Genomic DNA, 22,928 nt, shown 5'->3' with positions numbered 1-22,928 from the left:
CTGTTCCCCTCTCTGCCAAGATCTACACCAAGTTCCACCTCCAAGGCCCCAGCCTCAGTGCTGTCCCCAAAGCTTTGGCTCTTGGGATGCAAAGCCCAACGAATGTCAGAACCCGGGTGGGAATGGGCGAGGGGTTTTAGACCATGGATGCTGAGGTACTGCAGGAAAGAAGAAGGTGGGCCTAGAGAGGGAGAGATGGCGGTGGCACCTGGCAAGTGCAGAGCTGAGAGCAGAGCCACGTGCCCTGACTCCCCACCTAGCGCTCTCACCCCTGGACCTCTGACCTCCAGGACCACCTGCTTGGCCCCTTCCTCTTGGCGGAAGCTGTTAGGGAAGGGAGGGATGGTGGCCTGCTGTGGGGGAAACTCGGGCCACCACTGCCCGGGTCTGGGGCCTGGGGGTGCTGGGCCCACGTAGGCCCCTCTGGGCAGGGTCGGGGCGCCCAGCCTGGAGCCGCCCGGGCTGCAGCTGCCCCTGTTTCCACATCGGCAGCAGCAAGGCCGGCGCCTGAGAAAACAGGAAGCGCCCAGTCACCACAGGAAGCATGTGTGCGCCGCCTCCCCACCCCCGGCCCATGCAAAACGCCAACAGCCCATTACCACAGGCACCACACAGCGGCCAGGAGAAACGCTCCGGCCACCAGGCCTGCCGAGGAGCCGGACACAGCCTCCGGCCCTAGCCAGCCTGGGCCAGGCCTCAGGGGCATGTCCAGCCTCGGCCTGGAGGAGCCTGGAGTCCCCCAGGCCTCGGGCCTCAGCCTTCTTCTGGGCTCTCAGCCCAATCCCCAGGCCAGCCAAGGCCGGGCCTACTTTGGCCACCCCTAAATCAGAATGTGGGGTCAGGGGTCACAGAGAAGCCATTTCTCTGACCTAGTGTTTGGTGTCCAGGAACTCTGTGCCCAACCTTCACACCCTGGCAGTCCTCATGAGGCCGTTGGCCCAGAGCCCGCCATCCCCCCAGACCCCTGGGAGCCGCCTGCTGCCAGGTCCACACCTGCCACACCCTCCGCCGGGCCCCAGCCCCCTCCCAACAAGGACCGTGCTGGTCCCTGGGGGTCCTGCCCCACCTTGCCTTGGGGAGGCGTGGGCCCTCCTCCTCCCACCCTGCCGGCCCTCACTCACCTCTTGCTTCTGGTTCCCCAGGCTCAGCCCTCGGAAGGAGACGGGAGTCCAGGGAGGCCGAGGCCCGCTCCTGGGGAGGCCCGTGCTCCTCCAGCCCCGGGGACAGCAAGGAAAAGAGAAGAGAGCAGAGCATTTCATGGCTATAATAAATCAAAGGGGGAAGTCGGAGCAGGAGAAATAAGAAACTTCCCTTGCCCGGGCACGGGGACCTGCCAGGCAGCAGCCCCCGGGTGCCCCGCAGCCTTCCCTCCTTCCTCCTGCCTCCCTGGCCAGTGCCCAGATCTCTCTTCAGGCCTAGGTACCCCCATCTACCCAGAGACACCCGCCCCTGGACACCCAACAGCCCTCCTCGCTGCGCTCCCCGGGCTGGTACCTCTCCATTTGGCCTCAGTTTCCTCTTAACTGGCACAGAAAGCCCTGGGTCATGTAGTCAGGCTGCCCAGCAGAGAGGGATGAAGACAGAAGACAGGCAGTGCCCCCTCTGAAACAAGGACCCTCAGTGGACAAAGGGAGGGGTGAGGTGTCCTGAGAACTCCTAGTGGGACAGTTGGAGCTGCCTGGACAAACGTCTGGGAGCCAAGACGAGAGGGAGAGGCAGCAGAGTTCAGAGCAGAGACGGGGCCAGCCCCAGGCCGTGACAGCTGGCAGGCCCTCAACCATCAACCTCAACCATCCCTGAACTTCTCCCCAGCCAGACCAGGTGGCCCGGGGCCTGGGGCTTGAAGGGCCTAGAGGTCACCGTGGGGCATGAGATGTCCACAGCCTTGGGACATAACCGGGTGTATCATCTCGGAACATCCACTCAGGTAGAAGACTGAGAGGGGAAGATGTTTTTAAGAAAGGGGAGGGAAATCCCCACACATTAAAGAGAAGGATGCAAACTTATATGATTTTTTAAAGATAAAATAAGGAATTTCAGGCTGGGCGCGGTGGCTCACACCTGTAATCCCAGCACTTTGGGAGGCCAAGGCAGGTGGATCCCCTGAGGTCAGGAGTTCGAGACCAGCCTGCTCAACATGGTGAAACCCGTCTCTGCTAAAAATACGAAAATTAGCCAGGTGCAGTGCCGCGTGCCTGTAATCCCAGCTACTCAGCTATTGGGGAGGCTGAGGCAGGAGAATCGTTTGAATCTGGGAGGCGGACGTTGCAGTGAGCCGAGATTGTGCTACTGCACTCCAGCCTGGGAGAGAGAGTGAGATTCCGTCTCAGAAAAAAAAAACGGCTGGGCTTGGTGGCTCATGCCTATAATCCCAGCACTTTGGGAGGCCGAGGCAGGCGGATCACGAGGTCAGGAATTCGAGACCAGCCTGGCCAACATGGTGAAACCTCGTCTCTACTAAAAATACAAAAATTAGCCAGGGTGTGGTGGCACACGCCTGTAGTCTCAGCTACTTGAGAGGCTGAGGCAAGAAAATAGCTTGAACCCGGGAGGCGGAGGTTGCTGTGAGCTGAGACCATGCCATTGCACTCCAACCTGGGTGACAGAGTGAGACTCCGTCTCAAAAAGAACAAAAACAAAAAAAGAAGTAAATAAACAAATGGAGAAATGCCTAGCTCAGAAGTTTGCAATGAGGAACAAATGAGGCTGTGGAGTGGCCTTGGGGTCATTGTTTGGCCGGCAGCACACTGTGCCACCCTCTTGTCACCTCCCTCTCGCCTGCCTGAGTTGGGGTGAACACTCCAGCTCCCCACTCTTCTCTGAGAAACCCCAGGGCCCCTCCCTGGCCTCCCTCTGGCCCTTCCTGACCTGGGGGAGTGCTGAAGCTGAGGCTCCCAGCCCCACCCTCAAGGTGCTCCCTCTCTGGGACAGAAACCTTAGAGGTTTCAACTCCCACCCTGGCAGGACTCCCCACTTCTGCTCACACTTCATGCCCCTTACATGACATCCCCACCCCCGCCCCGAGACTGCCTTAATAACTACAGGTATTCACCAGGCACTCTACATACACAGCATCTTGTAATCCTTGACGCTGCAGGCGTTCTCATCCCCATTTCACAGATAAGGAAACTGAGGGTCGGGGAGGACTGACAGGTGCAAGCTCAGCTGGCTAGAAAGGGGCATGACTGGCCGGGCGCAATGGCTCACACCTGTAATCCCGGTACTTTGGGAGGCCAAGGCAAGTGGAACACCTGAGGTCAGGAGTTCGAGACCACCCTGGCCAACATGGTGATACCCCATCTCTACTAAAAATAAAAATAATTAGCCGGGCATGGTGGCAGGTGCCTGTAATCCCAGTTACTCAAGAGGTTGAGGCAGGAGGCTGAGGCACAAGAATAGCTTGAACCCAGGAGGTGGAGGTTGCAGTTAGCCGATATCATGCTATTGCATTCCAGCCTAGGTGACAGGGTGACAGAGCAAGACTCCATCTCAAAAAAAAAAAAAAAAAAAAGTAAAAAAAAAAAGGGGCAGCGCTGAGATGAGAACTCAGTTTTCCCGTGTGCCCATCCAGTGGAAAGCCCATGTAAACCCTGAGGCAAAGCAGCATCTCTTTGGAAAAAGACTTCAAGCCTTTTAGATTCTCACTGCTGCCTCCAGGCCCATGGCCACCACCTCTTCCCAGCTGTCCTACCCCTGTCCCTATTTTCAGTTGTCCTGCTTCTCCTGGTCCAGGCTGGAGGATATGAGAGTTGAAAAAATTCCAGCCTCTGGTGCCCATAGGAGCAGAGAGATGGTAAAATCCAGAAAGGGAATGAGCCAGGCTCCCCTTGGCTCTCAGTCCTGGGCACGAACACGTATAACAGTGGGATTTAACTGCCTGGGAGACAGGCCCAAAGAGGCATCCTTCCTGGTAGTGAGAACTGAGTGCGTCTGCACCAGACATTCCCACATTTAAATCTCAGCTCTGCAGTGGAGAGACCACCCCCTGGGTGGCAACAGGAAAATGGGAGAAAATGCCTCCTCTGGCCTGGAGATCTCACAGGAGGGAAATGTGTTTCTAACAGCCATGAGCCCAGCCCTCCTTCACGCACCGGCTCTGTCCAGTAGGTACGATTATTACTCCCATTTCACAGATGAGGAAACCCAGGGAAAAGAGACATCCCAAGGTCACACAGCCTTGCAGGGGCTTGAACCCTAATCCGGTCTAACTCCAAGTCCGATGCACTTACATATACCCGAGATCTCCTCCTTCCTTTTCTCCTAGGAGTTCTGTACCTTCCTATCCCGCAGGATCGGGCCCTGGGTGGCAAGTTGAACCATGACTGGATGGGACTGGAGGGCTTGGCCCTGCCTGGGTGAGGCTGCAGTCCCCAAATACCCAACTGCCCTTGCTCTTGGTTGGGCTGAGGGACTGCTGCCTGGGCAAAGAGTTGGGGACCAGCTGCAGCGGCACCTCCCTGCCATGTTGCCTTGGGTCACCCTGACCTCTAACCTCATTGGTGTCTGACTTTCTTGGGAGAGGGGTATAACCCCTTCCAGGGGGCCTGCAGGGTGGGGCTGGAACACTAAGAAAGTTGCACTTGAGCTTCCTCATTGGCTCAGCTCCTTCCGAGGCCCTGGAAGGGGCCTCAGCAATTTTGTTTTTGTTTTTTGGTGGGTTTTTTTTTTTTAGATGAAGTCTTACTCTGTTGCCCAGGCTGGAATGCAGTGATGCAATCTCGGCTCACTGCAACCTCCGCCTCCTGATTTCAAGTGATTTTGCTGCCTCAGCCTCCCGAGTAGCTGGAACTACAGGAGGACTCCACCATGCCCAGCTAATTTTTTTTAATTTTATTGTATTTTTTGTATTTTTAGTACAGACAGGGTTTCACCACGTTGGCCAGGCTGGTCTCGAACTCCTGACCTCAGGTGATCCACCCACTTTGGCCTCCCAAAGTGTTGGGATTACAGGTGTGAGCCACCGTGAACGGCTGTTTTGTTTTGTTTTGTTTTTGTTTTTTGTTTCTTGTTTTGAGACAGAGTTTCGCTCTGTCACCCAGACTGGAGTGCAGTGGTGCAATCATCTCGGCTCACTGCAACCTCTGCCTCCCAGGTTCAAGCGATTCTCCTGCCTCAGTCTCCGGAGTAGCTGGGATTACAGGCACCCGCCATCACGCCCAGATAATTTTGTATTTTAGTAGAGACAGGGTTTCACCATATTGGCCAGGCTGGTCTCGAACTCCTGATGTCAAGTGATCTGATCCGCCCACCTTGGCTTCCCAAAGTGCTGGGATTACAGGCGTGAGCCACTGCGCCCAGCCTCAGCAATTTTGTATTTGTGACTTTGTAATCTTTTCCTTAAAGAGTGCCTCCCAAATGGTTTTAAGCTTCAGGCTTCACGGAACCTAGATCTGTCCCCAGGGTGGGGCGGTGGAAAGCGGTCCAGCCCCCTCCCACTTGCTTTTTGCATGCTGGCTCTAGGGCTTTGGGTGAAACGCCCCACTTTGCCATCTATACAACAGGGATGAATGATGCGATGCGACGTTCAGGGGACCCTCTGTTCAAAACTCGCCCAACCCACAGAGACCTTCACAAGCCTGCACTTGGTGCAACCCCAACAGCCCCGTGGGGAAAACCGAGCTCCTACCCCCATTTTCCAGCTGAGATAACTGAGGCGTGGAGCCCCGCTGCCTCTCGTCACTGAGGCGGAGTGAGCAGGCCGGAGCCTCATCCCCCACTGCTCCCTGGGGTCTCCTCCCGGGATGCCCAGCCCGGGTAGCAGGAGGGGGGGAACTCCAGAGTGCGGGAGCGCTCTGGGGACACCAGGGGCGGAGGCGGTGTCCCGCACTGTCTCACCGCAGGGCCGACCTCGGCCCTTATCTGCTCCGGCAGCTTCCGCCCCCTACCCCAGCCCCCGCCGCAGGCCCGGCCCCCGGCCCCGCCCCCCGAGGGCCCCTCCCCCGCGCCGTCCGCCCCCATGGGAGCGCCCGGAGCTGCCCGGCTGCGGACCAGTCAAGCGGAGAGGAGGCCCAGCCCCCCAGGTGGGCAGCCGGAAGTGATAAATAACCGAGGTGGGGGGGCACCATTGCAGTGAGGCCCGAGTTGCCCCGGGATGCTCTCCCCCAACCCAATAGGAGCTCCCCAAACTAAGTTGTGTTGGCCAAAAATGGGAGGGGGTCTGAGAAGGAAGAGGAAAGGGGTCTCTTAAGGCGCCAGGGACAAGAGAAACAGTGGGGTCAGTTTAAACGGCTCTGAGAGGCACACGACCTCCCCCCACACTAGGAATGCTAAGTGGCCTCCCTGGCACAGCTGGGGGGGGGGGGAAGAGAGAAGCGGAGACACCTTAGAGAAAGTGAAAAGCAAGCCACAACTGGAGATGTCTGCGGAGTGCAGCGGGGGACAGCCTCAAAAATACATAAGGAACTCTTGCAAATCAAGGAAGAAGAAAATCAAGCAATCCAACATAAAAAATAGATAACACACACGGAGAGCAGGCATGTTAGGGCAGAGGAAACGAATTTGCTCAAATACCATCTAAGGGAGGCTCAACCTCACTGCTGATGAGGGCGATGCAAATTCAGACCACAATGAGATGCTATTTACACCATCTGGAGGGCAGAAGGGAACTGTCCTTCAACCAGAGGTGGCAAGGAGGGGAGCAGCAGACCCTCCTGCATGTGGCTAGTCAGGCTGCAGCTCCAAATAGCCCCCCAGGGAGAGCAATCTGGCCTTATCTCATGAAGTGGAGGTACAGAGGCTGTCACCCACACATCCCCCCAGGCAACAAATCAAGATAAGTTCTCTGGCATGTGCGCCAAGAGACAGGGACAAAAATATTCACAGCTGCACTGTCCTTAATAGCAAAAAAATCCTGAAATAACCACAGGGCCCATTGATAAGAGAATGGATAAATAAATTACAGTAGACACATTCGCAGGGTAGAGATCATTCAGCAGTGCAAGTAGGTGACCCATGGGTTCACCAATATCATGAAGGAATCTTTGCACCATGGTATTGAGTGGAAAAAGTCAGTCCCAGGAGACAGATACAGGTGGCCCTCTGTATCCCTGGGTTCCACATCCATGGATTCAACCAACCTCAGATGGAAAATATTTGGGGAAAAAAAATAGATGGTTCAGTCTGTACTAAACATGTACAGACTTTTTTCTTGTCATTATTCCCTAAACAATACCGTGCAACAACGATCAACATAGCATTTACATTGTTTTCAGCAATCTAGAGATGATTTAAAGTATATGGGAGGATGTAGTAGGCTAAATATACAGATATTTAATACCACACCATTTTATATCAGGGATTGGCATCTGTGGATTTTGGTATTCTTAGGGGGTCTTGGAACCAACTCCCCTCAATCCCCGCCAGGATACCAAAGGACAGCCGTCCTTACCCTTCTCATGAAGTTCAAAACCAAGCCAAGCCACATCTTTACAAATAACAATGTTCCTTCCCTCTTTCTAATACTTTTGTTATTGGGAGATGATATGATTACCCACATAAAAGAGTCTAGGCTGGGCACGGTAGCCCAAGCCTGTATTCCTAGCACTTTGGGAGGCCAGGAATTCAAGACTAGCCTGGGCAACATGGCAAAACCCCATCTCTACAAAAAATATCCAAAAAAAAAAAAAAAAAAGCCAAGCAAGTGCCTGTGGTCCCAGCTACTGGGGAGGCTGAAGTGGAAGGATCACTTGAGCCCAGAAGGCCAACATTGTGGTCAGTGGAGATCGTGCTATACTCCAGCCTGGACAACGGAGCGAGAGTCTGTCTCAAAAAACAAACAAAAAAGAAAATATATATATATATATATATATATATCTCCACAAAAATATAAAATATCTAGAAGTAAACTTGGTAATAATTATGCAGAACCTACAGGAAAACAATTGTTAAATTCATTAAATAATGTAAAACCTTAAAACAGCTTTTTTTTTTTTTTTTTTTTGAGACGGAGTCTCGCTCTGTCGCCCGGGCTGGAGTGCAGTGGCCGGATCTCAGCTCACTGCAAGCTCCGCCTCCCGGGTTTACGCCATTCTCCTGCCTCAGCCTCCGGAGTAGCTGGGACTACAGGCGCCCGCCACCTCGCCCGGCTAGTTTTTTGTATTTTTTAGTAGAGACGGGGTTTCACCGTGTTAGCCAGGATGGTCTCGATCTCCTGACCTCGTGATCCGCCCGTCTCGGCCTCCCAAAGTGCTGGGATTACAGGCTTGAGCCACCGCGCCCGGCCATCTTTTTTTTTTTTTAAAGCCAAATCAAATGCAATATTGTCTAGGTCTGCATATGTATGTCAGAAAAAGCTTTATCAAAAAATAAAAGCAAGAGTCAGGTGTGATGGTGTGCGCCTGTGGCCCTAGTTTCTTGGGAGACTGGGGCGAGAGGATCATGTGAGCCCAGGAGCTTGAGACCAGCCTGGGCAACACAGAGAGACTCCATCTCTATTTTAAAAAAAAAAGAAAGAAAGAGGCCAGGCTTGGTGGCTCACACCTGTAATCTCAGCACTTTCGGAGGCCAAGACCGGCAGATGACTTGAGGTCAGGAGTTCAAGACCAGCCTTGCCAACATGGTGAAACCCTGTCTCTACCAAAAATACAAAAACTAGCCGGGCAGGTGGTGGGCGCCTGTAGTCCCAGCTACTCAGGAGGCTGAGGCAGGAGAATCGCTTGAACCTGGGAGGCGGAGGTTGCAGTGAGCCGAGATTGCGCCAATGCTCTCCAGCCTGGGTGACAGAGCTAGAATCTGAGAAAGGAAAGAAAGAAAGGAAAGAAAAAAAGAAAAGAAAGAAAAGAAAAGAAGGAAGGAAGGAAAAGGAAAAGGAACAGGAAAGAAAAAGAGCGATCATCACAAAATTCAGGTTTCCCTGAAGAAGGAAACAGGGAGATGGGATAGGGGACAGGTAAGGAAATACGTAAATCAACACAAAAATTAAACAGCCTTGCAGGGACCAAAAAAAGGACAGTGCAGAACGCACAAGGATTTTACCCCAATTTGTGTACCTGAGACAAGAGAACGGGAAGGGGAGACATGAAATTGATTTGGACAGACTTTTATTAAGAGTATAGGCAAAAGCTTGTTTTTTCTAGCAGCCCACACCTGGCAGGGAAAGAGGCCTGTGTATCCAGGGGACAAGGCTAAGGGCTCCAAAGACACACCAACACCCAGGGCCTTCAGGATGGACAGGTCAGGAAGGCTGCAGGGAGGAGAAGGCCTTATCAATAGGCTAGGTTTCAGTCGACTGAGATGGCAAAAGGGGAAGGACATCCCAGGCCTGCCGAGGGTGGGGTGGGGGTGACAGAACTTGCCACAGTGGAGAGGCTGCACAGACAGTAGTGGGACTCAGCTGTTCATGGTGGAGCTGCTGGTGGCGGAGGAAGAGGGGAGAGGCCCTGTGCAGTCACTGGAGCATCGCCCAGCCAGGGCTTAGGATTCAGTGGAGAAAATACCCCAGAACTCATGAGGAAGCTAAGGCCGCCCTGGAGAGAACGACTTGAGAAAGGACTGGGTACAGGGGTTTCAGAGGGGCAGGCCTCCTTTGGAGAAGCTGAGCCTGTGGCCCTGGGGGAGCTGCTGTGCCTCTTTCTAGCTGTGACCCTGGGTAATGTGCTCACCATCCTGAGCCCCAGATGCCTTTCAATAAGAGACTGCCACCTGCCTGCTGACCCCCATGGGAGGAAGCCCTGTGACAAGGAGAAGTCCGGATTTCTCACTAGAGATCACACTTTGGAAGCATCCATCCCCAGCCTGTCTCTAGCCCTCGACTGCCAGAGTGAAGGGAAGGATGTCAAAGCATTGGCCATGGCCAGGCCAGCCAGTCTTGCAGGGGCCAGAGACAGGAACAAGGGGTTAAAGTCAGATTCTGGGCATTGAAGTGAAGTTAGAGAAATGGATCTGTGGCTTCCCGATCCCAGACACCTCTCAGCCACTTAGAGCCACACAGGACCCAGGCCCATCCAGCTCTGCTGAAGTTTGTCTGTCCAGCACTTCAACCCAGGAAAATCCTATGGCCTCCAAACCAACTGATAAATGTGTCAGAAAACACTCATTTGTGACCACGCGGGCGCGGTGGCTCACACCTGTAATCCCAGCACTTTGGGAAGCCAAGGCAGCAAATCACCTGAGGTCGAGTTCGAAACCAGCCTGGCCAACATGGTGAAACCCCGTCTCTACCAAAAATACAAAAATTAGCCGGGCATGGTGGTGGGTGCCTGTAATGGGGGACTGAGGCACAAGAATCATGTTAACCTGGGAGGCGGAGGTTGCAGTGAGCTGAGATCGCACCATTGCACTCCAGCCGGTGCAACACAGCGAGACTCCATCCCAAAAACAAAAAAACAGGCCAGGCGTGGTGGCTCACGTCTGTAATCCCAGCACTTTGGGAGGCTGAGGCGGGCAGATCACGAGGTCAGGAGTTCAAGACCAGCCTGGCCAACATAGTGAAACCCCGTCTCTACTACAAATACAAAAAATTAGCCGGGAGTGGTGACCGGTACCTGTAATCCCAGCTACTCAGGAGGCTGAGGCAGGAGAATGGCTTGAAGCCAGGAGGCGGAGGTTGCAGTGAGACGAGATTGTGCCATTGCACTCCAGCCTGGGTGACAGAGCGAGACTCCATCACAAAACAGAACAAAAAACAGGCTGGGAGTGGTGGCTCACGCCTATAATCCCAACACTTTGAGAGGCCGAGGTGGACGGATCATGAGGTCAAGAAATCGAGACCATCCTGAACAACATGGTGAAACCCCATCTCTACCAAAAATACAAAAATTAGCCAGGCGTGGTGGTGGGTGCCTGTAGTCCTAGCTACTCAGGAGGCTTAGGCAGAAGAATTGCTTGAACCTGGGAGGCAGAGGTTGCAGTAAGCCAAGATCATGCCACCGCACTCCAGTCTGGGTGACAAAGCAAGACTCTGTCTCAAAAAACAAAACAAACGACAACAAAAAACACTTACTTGTGCTCACCAACGAGAGAGGGTGGCCACACTCTGTATCTTTAATGTATCTATTCTTTACGTTGCTTTAACATTTTTATACCCATATATCCATACATATAAATAGCATTAATTTCTAGCTCTATATAAAACTTCCCATATGTCAGGCATAGTTCTAAATGCTTTGTGTGTATTCATTCATTTAATCCTCACAACATCATCTCAGTCTAACTTAGAGATAAGGAAACTGAGGCATAAGGAGTTAAGTATTTTGTCCCAGGAAGTCTGGCATCAGAATCTTCCTGTCTTGGATGGGCACAGTGGCACACCCCTATAATCCCCGCGCTTTGGGAGGCTGAGACGAGAGGATTGCTTGAGCCCAGGAGATCGAAGCTGCACTCCAGCCTGGGTGACAGAGTTAAAAAAAAAAATTTGGCCGGGCGCGGTGGCTCAAGCCTGTAATCCCAGCACTTTGGGAGGCCGAGGCGGGCGGATCACGAGGTCAGGAGATCGAGACCATCCTGGCTAACACGGTGAAACCCAGTCTCTACTAAAAATATAAAAAATTAGCCGGGCGTGGTGGTGGGCGCCTGTAGTCCCAGCTACTCGGGAGGCTGAGGCAGGAGAATGGCATGAACCCAGGAGGCGGAGCTTGCAGTGAGCCGAGATCATGCCACTGCACTCCAGCCTGGGCGACAGAGAGGGACTCCGTCTCAAAAAAAATTAAAAAAAAAATTGTTATATTCACTTTTGAATTTTCTCTTCTGTTCCCTTTATCGTCTTTCTAAACAAAACAAAACAAAAGAATCTTATTGTCTTAATCACCAAGACACCAAGAGCTAGGCCAGAGAGAGAGAGAAAGACAGAGAGGCTGGATGCAGTGGCTCACACCTGTAATCCCAGCACTTTGGGAGGCTGAGGTGGGTGGATCATTTGAGGTAAGGAGTTCAAGACCTGCCTGCCCAACATGGTGAAATCTCATCTCTACTACAAAAATTAGCCAGGGAGTAGTGGCCCGTGCCTATAGTTCCAGCTACTTGGGAGGCTGAAACCGGAGAATTACTTGAGCCTGGGAGGCGGAGGTTGCGGTGAGCCGAGATCATGCCACCGCACTCCAGTCTGGGTGACAGAGTGAGACCCTCTCTCAAAAAAAAAAAAAAAAGAGAGAGAAAGGGAAAGAGATTTTATATGGTGAGATTTTCATATATCTGAGATGAGATCTGATACAGCTATGCAATTTTACACATTGCATACATGTGATCATATACATCTTTTATTTATTTTTTGAGACGGAGTTTCGTTCTTGTTGTCCAGGCTGGAGTGCAATGGCGTGATCTTGGCTCACTGCAACTTCTACCTCCCAGGTTCAAGCGATTCTCCTGCCTCAGCCTCCCAAGTAGCTGGGATTACATGGATGCGCCACCACGCCTGGCTAATTTTGTATTTTTAGTAGAGGGGGTTTCTCCATGTTGGCCAGGCTGGTCTTGAACTCCCGACCTCAGGTGATCTGCCCGCCTTGGCCTCCCAAAGTGCTGGGATTACTGGCATGAGCCACCACACCTGGCCACATATGGCCATATACATCTTTTAATGTGTTGTTTGCATTATGTTAAAGTGTTAACATTTTTTACATTAGTTCTTCCCACCATAGAATCCATAATATCACTTTAATGTGTTATCTACGTTTTTTATGTATTCATTATACATAGACTTACATATACTGATACCTTTAATCACATATACATATACAATGTTTCTTTTTGTCATTATTTTAAAATAGTCTCTTACAAAATAAAAATAGGGGATCATATTAAATATTTCTGCATCTCACTTTTCTCATACACCTGGAAACTGCTGCAGATCTAATTCAGCATTTTATTAATTTGTAAATTTTTTTTATTTCTTTATTTTTGAGATAGGGTCTCACTCTGTTACCCACACTGGAGTGCACTGACAAGATCAGGGCTCACCGCAGCCTTGACCTCCCGGGTTCAAGCAATCCTTCCCCCTCAGCCTTCTGAGTAACTGGGGCTGCAGGTGTGCACCACCACACCTGGCTAATTTTAAATTTTTTTGTAGAGACGGGTTCTCAGTTTGTTACCCAGGCTGGTCTGGAACTCCTGGGCTCAAAAGATCCTCCTTCCTGGCCCTCCCAAAGTGCTGGGATTATAGATGTGAGCCACCAGGCCTTAGGAACGATGGGAATTCCAGGCCAGGTGGGAGGAAAGGGTAGTGCATTGAAAGGCACCAAGTAACGTTTCTGGCTGGGTCTTGCCCATTCCCTTGTTGGGTGGCCAGGAGCCCTCAGCCACCAGAGGCAGGAATGCTGACTGTGTTATTGTGAAATAATTTGCATATTGTGAAGTGCTCTGCATAAGATGGGAGTGCTTTGCATACAGGGAGGGGGGCATTTTAGAAGTCCTAGGGCAGGATCCCTGAGTAGCTTTCTTTGCCAAGAAACTAACCCAGGGATTCCATTTTGGAACTCAGGGAGGGAACAGAACGTCCTGGCAGTTGTATGGGCCCGGTGGGATGAGATGGATGGAAAGCTTCAGAAGACAAGCTGGGCCACCAGGGAGAAGTTGGCGGTCTAAGGAAGGTCAACACTGCAGTATGAGGGGGGACAGGCACCAGAGGCAGCCCTGAGAGCTGAGTGTGCTCTCAGAGCCCCAGCAGAGGGGAAAGTGACAGAGCAAATGGTTGGAGCTGCCATGGGAGGCTGATGAGGGTCAGAGACTTAGAGACCTGTACTCGGTCGCTATCTCTGCCCAAGAGAGTACTCACATGCCCCTTCCTGAATCTTCTCCTACACTGGCTGATTTCCAGAGAACACGAAGTGGAAACGCCAAGCCAGACTCCCACTGCTGTTCAGGACCTAGAAGTGAGAAGTGGTATCACATACTCTGGCATCAGGACACCCAGGTTGGAATCCTGACTCTGCCATCTGTGCCACTGTGTGACCCTGGGCTAACAGTAACCACCACAATGGGATAAGATTCAGTGAGATAATGCGAGTGTATAGCACATAGTAGGTGCTCAGTAAATTGCGGTTGTAATAGCTGCCATCCAGTGTTTGCTGCCCTCGTCTAACCAAAGAGGTCAGGTCTAGCTTCCTCCAGGTGAGGGGAGCACAGAGTCCTCGCCTCCCAGGTTTGGAGTTCCCATCAGCAGGGTCCAACCACCATGCATTGGACCCCAAAGGGTTACAAGCCCTGGAGACAGTGGCCTGAGGTTCCCAGTGAAAAACCAAAGCATAAAAATAATTCGATGAGTAAGAATAAAATTCCCTCTTCTGAGGTTCCCGGGGCCAGGCCCCTCCCTGCGGCAGGCACTTCCCCTTTCCCTTGCTCATGGAGGAGCCAGGCCGGGCTGACTCAGAGCAGGAGCGCACAGCCGTCCTCCCAGCCCGACCTGGGCGGCGTGGTCTGGCGGCAGGGTGCGCCCCCGTGCGGCCGTGGGCAGACTGCGGCCCTGGACGGGAAGCGGCGGCCAGATCCGCAAGCCCCGCAGCTCGGCCGATCGCGGTCCCCGCAGAGCCGCCGCCTCCGTCCCTGCCCAGCCTGGCTGAGCGCGGTGCGTGTGGCGCTCCCACTTCCGACCGGCCCTCCCCTCCGATCCGCAGCCCGGCCCAAACGGAAGTGCGCCCTCTGCCCGGGTCCCCCACCGCCGCGAGGCGGAAGCGCCCTTCCGCCGCCACTCCCCCCGGCCCCGCGGCACGCTGCGCCTCGGGTTCCGGACAGGCCCCTTGTGACGTGGCCGCGCGCCGGGGGCGGCCCCGGGCCGGGGGCCGGGCGGCCGGGCGGCCGGGCAGCCGGGCGGGGCAGAGCCTGGGCGGGGCGCGGCACCGCAGCTGGATGGCCGGGGCCGCCCGGAGCGCCGCCGCCGCAGCCGCAGGGTGAGTGCCCGCCGGACCCTCGGGGCCCGCGTCCCGGGCGTGACGGACCCAGCCGATCCCTCGCCCCGGCTGACTGGTCCTCATCAGACCTGGGCCGGCTCCCAGGACCCGGGAGTCAGGCTCGCCTACCTCGGCCTCCTCTCCCTCATCGCTCCGCGCCCCGCGCCCCATCCCTCCCTCGCTGTCCCCTCAGCGTCCCACCCGCCTCTCTGGCTCTCTCACTCTCTCCTTTCCTCTCCCCTCGGACTCTCAGTGTATTCCCTCCCGCTAACCGGTGGTCCTCTCACCTCTGCGTGACCGCCTCGGCCTGGCCCAGTCTTGCCTGTGGTCCCTATTGGAGCCCCTCTGGCTTTATCAGTGTGCCGGATTAGTTAAGGCCTGGAGGTCCTAGACATGGGCATCTCTGCCACCACCCAGAGGCAGCTGCTTTCTTCCCCTCCTATCTCCATCAGAAGGTGAGGAAACTGAGGCAGGGACGTCACCAGCTCAAGGTCACAGCCAGCCTGAGGCAGGGCAGACCACATTTAAACCTCATGCCCAAGTTTCCAGATGGAACTTCTCGCTTGGTTGACTCACGTCTGCATCCTGTGATCGGCCGGCTGGGCACATTCCTGCTGCAGGGAGCTCCAGGCCTTCCCTGGCACAGGCAAGGCTTCTGCGCCTTCTCGTGCACATCCACCTGCACTTTCAGGTTTATCTCATCCTCACAGCTGAGGCAGGTGATATTGATCCTTGTCCTGCAGATGAGGGCACTGAGGTTCAGACGGGGAGGGGGGCTTCAGAGATTTGCCCAGAGTCAGACAGCTCAAAGTGCAGTGTAGAGTTCACCGCGGGGGCTCTAAAGTCTGCTCTCTGCATGGGAGAGGCATCCCCTGGCTAAAGGCTCCTTCTTCATCAGCCCCACCTCCTGTCGCCCTCAGTGCCACGGGGACATTGGTCTCATGTCCTAGGAAGAAGCGTGAATGATCTTGCCCTGGCTCAGCTGCTCAGTTTCCCCACGTGTGTCTCTCTGAATCCACCCCATCCCCTTAGAAGGACAGCCTCAGTCTCTGGGGTGTCGCGGGCAGCAGAGCCTCCCCTGGCAGCCAGAGACACCCGAATGGGCCGGGCCGCCGGTGGCTGAGGAGAGCCAGCCAGCGCCTCACCCTGTCATTAGGGAAAGTTTAGCCTCAGGCGGAGGTGCTGGCACAGTCTGGAACTGCTCAGAAGGAAAAAATACGCGGTGCTCGGGAGTGGCGCGTGGAGACGCAGGGCCCCATTGCTGTGCACCCAAGCATTTGGATGCTCAGACGCTCTGGCAAGGACAGCAGGAGGGTGGATGCCAGGGTCCCTTGGAGGGAGGAGGGAGGCGCCACGTTTCCTAAGCAGGTGTGCGGCCAAGGCTGGCAGCTCATGTAGGTGGTCTTTGTGTTTTTCAGTACGTGGCATGCCTGGATGTCCCTGCCCTGGCTGTGGCATGGCGGGCCCAAGGCTCCTCTTCCTCACCGCCCTGGCCCTGGAGCTCTTGGGAAGGGCTGGGGGTTCCCAGCCGGCCCTGCGGAGCCGGGGAACTGCAACGGCCTGCCGCCTGGACAACAAGGAAAGCGAGTCCTGGGGGGCTCTGCTGAGCGGAGAGCGGCTGGACACCTGGATCTGCTCCCTCCTGGGTTCCCTCATGGTGGGGCTCAGTGGGGTCTTCCCGTTGCTCGTCATTCCCCTAGAGATGGGGACCATGCTGCGCTCAGAAGGTGGGTGGCTCTCCGATGGCGCCCAGGGCCGGCCAGCATGTGGGAAGCACGCTGCTGCTCTTCTTAGGAGACCCCCGGGTCACAGAGTGTCTGAGATGGAGGGAGAGGATTGAATAGAACTTCTCCCCTTGGTACTCTCAGGAGTTATCTAGCCAGGGGTGGCTGGTTCTGGCTTCCCCAGGAAGCTATGAGCTATGAGCACCTGGTAGCAGGGCCTGCCCCCGGGGAGGGAGTCCAGGAGATGGGGATGTGGGCACACATCTGTGTGCCCTGACTACCCTTTTGTACCAGGAGCATGTACTGCCCGTTCATAAATAACATGTTGTAACAAAACACGCAGGAGAGCTCTAGGGAGCTGCGAAGAATGCATGTGCCTATCCCCCACCCAAGAGGGGTGGACCAGGGCCCTGGGAATCTGTTAGAAACGAGCATCCCAGAGGCTGGTGCTGCCTGCTGGATGCTCAGGAACCATTCACTTACCAGATAGTTACCCAGCAGCTCTGTGCCAGGCACTGAGCTGAAGGCGGCTGTGACCCTGCTCGGGCCACGGTCAGGCCTGTGCTCACCCTTCAGAGCAGCCCTGCGAGGTCAGTACAGGGAGCACTTGGATTATTAGTTCCATTTTACAAGTGAAGATGCACAGGCACAGAGAGGTTCTTTGACCAGCCCAAGGTCACCCAGCCAGGAAATAGCAGTTTCCCCTGGGATCCCACCCCAAACTCAGCTGCCTCTGTCCTCTAGGCCTCAGTTTCTCTATCAAGCCAAAGGGTTGGACATGGCTTTCAGGTAGGCGACTTCCAACTCTGGATGCTGCAAGTCCCCAAATCTCTGCCACTTTTCTGAGAGTGACAGCAGCTGAGAAAAATTCCCACTTATTAAGCACTTGCTATACATATTGTCATTTAATTCCCATAAGAGCCCATAAAAGGCTGACGACTGTAATCTCAGCAGTTTGGGAGGCTGAGGTGGGCAGATCACCTGAGGTCAGGAGTTCAAGACCAGCCTGGCCAACATGGTGACACACCATCTCTACCAAAAATATAAAAATTAGCTAGATGTGGTGGCACACACCTGTAATCCCAGCTACTTAGGAGGCTGAGGCAGGAGAATCGCTTGAACAGAGGTCGCAGTGAGCCAAGATCACGCCACTATACTCCAGCCTGAGCAACAGAGTGAGACTCTGTCTCAAAACAAAAGATAAAATAATAATTCCCATAAGACCCCATTTACATGCCGGGCGCGGTGGCTCAAGCCTGTAATCCCAGCACTTTGGGAGGCCGAGACGGGCGGATCACGAGGTCTGGAGATCGAGACCATCCTGGCTAACACGGTGAAACCCCATCTCTACTAAAAATACAAAAAACTAGCCGGGCGAGGTGGCGGCGCCTGTAGTCCCAGCTACTCGGGAGGCTGAGGCAGGAGAATGGCGTGAACCTGGGAGGCGGAGCTTGCAGTGAGCTGAGATCCGGCCACTGCACTCCAGCCTGGGTGACAGAGCGAGACTCCGTCTAAAAAAAAAAAAAAAAAAAAAGACCCCATTTACAGATGGAGAAACTGAGTCTCCAAAGTCATCTGCCAAGGTCACCAGGTAGTGGGTTGGGAGCTGGGACCTGTCAGCTCTTCACCATGATGTGGTGGTGGCCCTATGGGCATTTGGCAGGGTGTGGTGTTTCTGCTGTGAGGTGGGGGGCCCAGGAAGAGCAGCCACCCATCTCCAGCCTTCTGCAGGCCCAGGAAGAGCCCAGTGAGTGGAGTGGGACGGAGGTCAGGCCAGGAGCTCCAGCGGGTCGGCCCCCAGATCCCACATCTCTCCCTTATAGCTGGGGCCTGGCGCCTGAAGCAGCTGCTCAGCTTCGCCCTGGGGGGACTCTTGGGCAATGTGTTTCTGCACCTGCTGCCCGAAGCCTGGGCCTACACATGCAGCGCCAGCCCTGGTGAGTGAGGCCACAGGCCAGGGGCAAGACAGTGCCAGGAGTGGGGGCCTGGTGCCCACGCCCAGGGATGGCCAGGATGACCAGGAGAGGGATTCTGGGTATCTGGCAGGAGCTTGCCTGGGAGGGAGGGAGGGTTATCATCCCGGTCTCAGGGCCCTGGCCTTAGTGGGAGTTCTAGGCCCCAGCTGCCCGACCCACCCTTGTCACTGCCCTGGTGCCCTGGATGAGATCCCATTCCAAATGGCCCCCTCCTATGGCCCTGGCTTGGCCTGGCCTTGCCGCCCCCTGCAGGTGGTGAGGGGCAGAGCCTTCAGCAGCAGCAGCAGCTGGGGCTATGGGTCATTGCTGGCATCCTGACCTTCCTGGCGTTGGAGAAGATGTTCCTGGACAGCAAGGCGGAGGGGACCAGCCAGGTGGGCCCCACACCCAAGGGCCTGGATATATCAGCCTCTGTTCTGTGGTGGTGCCCGGGGCCTGGAGGCCCAGGTTCTGAGTTGAGCCCTGAAAAGAGGGGTCTCCTGGCCCTCCCCTGGGAGCTGCGGGAGGCTGGGCCACCTTTCTTGGGAGTGACAGCATTAGCCCCTGATGTAGCTTGTTCTGGTAGCCTGATGGTGACAGCAGTTGGGGGGGGTTTGTTGAGTTTGGGGGCAGCCAGCTGATAGAGTAGCAGAGAATTCTAGCTAGAAAAAAGAGGGGCTCCTGTCTTTTGTGTTTTGAGACGGAGTCTCACTCTGTCACCCAGGCTGAAGGCCAGTGGTGCAATCTCGGCTCACTGCAACCTCTGCCTTCCAGGTTCAAGCGATTCTCCTGCCTCAGCCTCCCGAGTAGCTGGGATTACAGGCGCGCGCCACCATGCCCAGCTAACTTTTGTATTTTTAGTAGAGACAGGGTTTCACCATGTTGTCCAGGGTGGTCTTGATCTCCTGACCTTGTGATCCACCCACCTCAGCCTCCCAAATATTATTATTATTATTATTATTATTATTTTGAGACAGAGTCTTGCTCCGTCACCCAGGCTGGAGTGCAGTGGCATGATCTCGGCTCACTGCAACTTTGACCTCCCAGGTTCAAGCGATTCTTCTGCCTCAGCCTACCAAGTAGCTGGGACTACAGGCACATGCCACCACGCCCAGCTAATTTTTGTATTTTTAGTAGAAGTGGGGTTTCACCATGTTGGCCAGGCTGGTCTCGAACTCCTGACCTCAGGTGATCCATCTGCCTTGGGCTCTCAAAGTGCTGGATTACAGGCATGAGCCACTGCGCCTGGCCCCCTGTCTCTCTTTTTCCATCTCTCTCTCCCCTTCTGTCTGCCCTGGCTGAGTGGGGGGCATCTAATGTCACCTCTCCCTCCTTCTCCTGGCCCTAGGCCCCCAACAAAGACCCCACTGCTGCTGCCGCTGCGCTCAATGGAGGCCACTGTCTGGCCCAGCCGGCCGCAGAGCCCGGCCTCGGTGCCGTGGTCCGAAGCATCAAAGTGAGTGGCCTGCTCAGGGCCCCTGCAGCCGCACAGCCCTGAGTGGCCAGTCCCACTCAGCCCTGCCTCCTGCCTTCCCTCCTTCCCAGGTCAGCGGCTACCTCAACCTGCTGGCCAACACCATCGACAACTTCACCCATGGGCTGGCTGTGGCTGCCAGCTTCCTTGTGAGCAAGAAGGTGAGGGGCTTGGGGCTGGTAGGGCTCTGGCGATTCTGGTGGCAGCCATGTGGACTCCACCTGTGTCTGGAGTCTCTGCTTCTTGCCCCTCCATTGCCAGCGCCCTCATCTAAGACCCTCATCCCCATCCTCCCTGCTGCTGTCCTGGCCGCTACCATTCTGATCCTGAGCCCCTGGTCTGTTCCTGTTCCTAGCACTCCTTGTTGGGTGCCTCTATCAAGCTGCTAGGCGTGGACCCTGCCTGCTCCTAGATGCTTCTTCCTTCACCTCCTCCCTCTGGCCTCTGGCCCAGGGGCGGCCTACTCTGCAGCTGGCCGAGCTCCTTCCCACCTCACACTGTTCCCCCTGCCTGGAATGTTCTCCCGCCCACACTTTGAGCGGCTGACGACTCATCCTTGGGGCCTCGACTTACATGGACTCCTCCACCAGGCCTTTGCTGACCTCCTCATCTAAATTTGGTCCCTGGGCCTGCTCCCTGGGCACCCTGTCCATCCTTTCCTTCCCAGCACCTGTGAGTGTGTGAGCCCTATCTCTCCCCTCTAGACCGCTAGCTTCGTGAAGGCAGGTTCCTTGTCCCCTTTAGTCACTGCTGTATTTCTAGTGGCCAACACAGTGCCCACCCAGAGCCAGCTCAGAGCAGAGTAAACCTCTGTGGAATGAGTGGGCAAGTGGGGTGCCCAGCCCTCAACACAGACCCTGCAGCCACGGCTCCCCTCCCTGCAGATCGGGCTCCTGACAACCATGGCCATCCTCCTGCATGAGATCCCCCATGAGGTGAGCGCTTGTAGGGCGGCCCCCAGGGGCCAAGGTCCCCACCGTGCCCATGGTCAGTATGAGTGTGGAGTTCAGGAGGGCTTGGGGGTGGGCCTTCCCAGTGTGGCACTCTGGGGCTGGGCTGTGAGGGCCGGAGCACCTCACCCCAGCAGCCTGCAGCTGCCATCTCTGCCATACTCAGGATGGGAGTCCCAGGGGTAGGGTGGGGAAGGGCAGGGGGCTCAGTCTGTGTATCGTACCTGAGCACTCAGGGCATCAGGCCCTGCTGGGGCGCAGGGTGAACCTCCGGACCTCCCTTCAGGTGGGCGACTTTGCCATCCTGCTCCGGGCTGGCTTTGACCGATGGAGCGCAGCCAAGCTGCAACTCTCGACAGCGCTGGGGGGCCTGCTGGGCGCCGGCTTTGCCATCTGTACCCAGTCCCCCAAGGGAGTAGGTATGGGCGTGGCGGGTGGTGGTGGCGGATGGCATCAGTAGAGGGGCACCAGCCAAAGGATTTGGCTGCCTCACCGCTGGTCCCCAGGCCTGGGAGGCAGGGAGCATACGCAGTGCCCTGGGTGCCCAGTCGGGTGTTCTCCCGCTGCAGAGGAGACGGCAGCCTGGGTCCTGCCCTTCACCTCTGGAGGCTTTCTCTACATCGCCTTGGTGAACGTGCTCCCTGACCTCTTGGAAGAAGAGGACCCGTGGTGAGTGACCTGTTGGCGGAAGAGGACTGCCACTCACAGGGCCCTTAAGAGACTCAGGAGGGAGGGGCTCCTGGCAGCTTCCTGCTCCTCCCTGCCCATGCCTCCACCGTGAGCCCCGTTCCCTCCCGACAGGCGCTCCCTGCAGCAGCTGCTTCTGCTCTGTGCGGGCATCGTGGTGATGGTGCTGTTCTCGATCTTCGTGGATTAACCTTCCCTGATGCCCTGACGCCCCTGCCCCCTGCAGCAATAAGATGCTCGGATTCACTCTGACTGCATATGTGAGAGGCAGAGAGGGCGAGTGCCTGCGAGACAGAATGAGCCTCCCACCAGACAGGAGGGAGATGTGTGTGGATGTGTGTGATGTGCACGTGGCCAGAGGCATGTGTGGGAGACCGACACTGTGATCCCTGTGCTGGGTCCGGGGCCCAGTGTAGCGCCTGTCCCCAGCCATGCTGTGGTTACCTTTCCTTGCCACCCTGTCATCTTGCACCTCCCGGAGTGAGCAGCGAGGAACAGCAGCACTGGTCCCAAGCAGAGGCCTTGCCCTGCCGGGACCCTGGGAGTGAGAGCAGCCCAAGGATCCCAGGGTGCAGGGAACTCTGGAGCTGCCCACCTCCTGCTGCCTCCTCTGCACACGCAGCCAGTCCCCAGGCGGCCTAGGGGCTAAGGCTGGGGCGGCTTCTCTCCCTTTTCCTGGCCCTTCCTTTCCCACCTCTAAACCAAAGAAAGGAGAGGCAGGTGCTCGTGTACCCCAGCCCCACTCAGCACTGACAGTCCCCAGCTCCTAGCAGTGAGCTGGGAGGCACTTCCTAAGACCCTTTCCTCAGGGCTGCCTGCCCTGGGAGCTCATTCCTGGTCAACACACCCTGGCAGCACCAGCAGCTCATGCCACCTCCAGCTGCCAAACAGCAGCCTGCTGGGCTGGGAGCAGCCGCAGGCCAGAGAGGCCTCCTGGTCCAGCTCAGGGACGCTCCTGCCAGCACAGGGGCCAGGGACTCCTGGAGCAGGCACAGAGCGAGCCCAGGCTGCTCTCCCCAGCTCAGGCTCCTTTCCTTCCCCACTGGGGTTGGGGTAGGTGGGGGCGGTGAGGGCTCCGAGTTGTCAGCGCTCAGGAATGTGCTCCGGGAGAGTGCTGAAGCCATAATCCCCAAGCATTTCCCTTGGCTGACGCCCAGGTACTTAGCTGGCCCACTGCACAGCCAGGCCTGGCCCTGCCCTTGACCGTGGATGTTTTCAGAAGTGGCCATCGAGAGGTCTGGGTGGTTTTATAGCAACTTTGCTGTGATTCCGTTTGTATCTGTAAATATTTGTTCTATAGAGGATACAAATAAATATTATCCACA

The 22,928-nt window shown here is 55.7% G+C and overlaps 2 protein-coding genes across 10 annotated transcripts in view; one reads left to right on the top strand and one right to left on the bottom strand.

Annotated features, from left to right (window-relative positions):
• Positions 1-14,984, bottom strand: part of LOC117081275 (collagen alpha-1(I) chain-like) — a 26,389-nt gene extending 11,405 nt beyond the window's left edge. Inside the window, exons 1-3 of the mRNA XM_033207109.1 lie at positions 14,330-14,984; positions 13,703-13,793; positions 1,122-1,261 (exon numbers count right to left, since the gene is read on the bottom strand). Coding sequence (XP_033063000.1) covers positions 1,122-1,261; positions 13,703-13,793; positions 14,330-14,984 — 886 coding nt within the window. The remainder of the gene's footprint in view (positions 1-1,121; positions 1,262-13,702; positions 13,794-14,329) is intronic.
• On the top strand, positions 14,649-22,928 carry SLC39A13 (solute carrier family 39 member 13). Of its 9 annotated transcripts, none has more exons than XM_033205452.1 (11): positions 14,665-14,813; positions 15,356-15,459; positions 16,232-16,540; positions 18,361-18,474; positions 18,766-18,887; positions 19,841-19,948; positions 20,038-20,127; positions 20,851-20,901; positions 21,203-21,335; positions 21,423-21,585; positions 21,718-22,928. In XM_033205452.1, the coding sequence occupies exons 3-11, from the start codon at positions 16,240-16,242 to the stop codon at positions 21,791-21,793; spliced, it is 1,158 nt and encodes a 385-aa protein (XP_033061343.1). In that variant the 5' UTR covers positions 14,665-14,813; positions 15,356-15,459; positions 16,232-16,239; the 3' UTR covers positions 21,794-22,928. The 9 variants fall into 9 exon arrangements, with proteins under 9 accessions (XP_033061349.1, XP_033061347.1, XP_033061345.1 ...); XM_033205451.1 differs by having other exon boundaries at positions 14,668-14,813; positions 15,266-15,459; XM_033205453.1 differs by having other exon boundaries at positions 14,685-14,813; positions 15,269-15,459.

The sequence above is a fragment of the Trachypithecus francoisi genome, unplaced genomic scaffold (genome assembly GCF_009764315.1).
Source record: "Trachypithecus francoisi isolate TF-2019V2 unplaced genomic scaffold, Tfra_2.0 Lachesis_group8, whole genome shotgun sequence".
Classification (NCBI taxonomy): domain Eukaryota; kingdom Metazoa; phylum Chordata; class Mammalia; order Primates; family Cercopithecidae; genus Trachypithecus; species Trachypithecus francoisi.
This window is presented reverse-complemented; position numbering and strand designations above follow the sequence as displayed.

Coding starts and splice junctions, on each gene's coding strand:
- SLC39A13 (XM_033205450.1), top strand. CDS start 16,240: ATGCCTGGATGTCCCTGCCCTGGCTGTGGCATGGCGGGCCCAAGGCTC. Junction 16,541..18,360: donor GACCATGCTGCGCTCAGAAG/GTGGGTGGCTCT, acceptor TCTCCCTTATAG/CTGGGGCCTGGCGCCTGAAG. Junction 20,902..21,202: donor TGCATGAGATCCCCCATGAG/GTGAGCGCTTGT, acceptor ACCTCCCTTCAG/GTGGGCGACTTTGCCATCCT.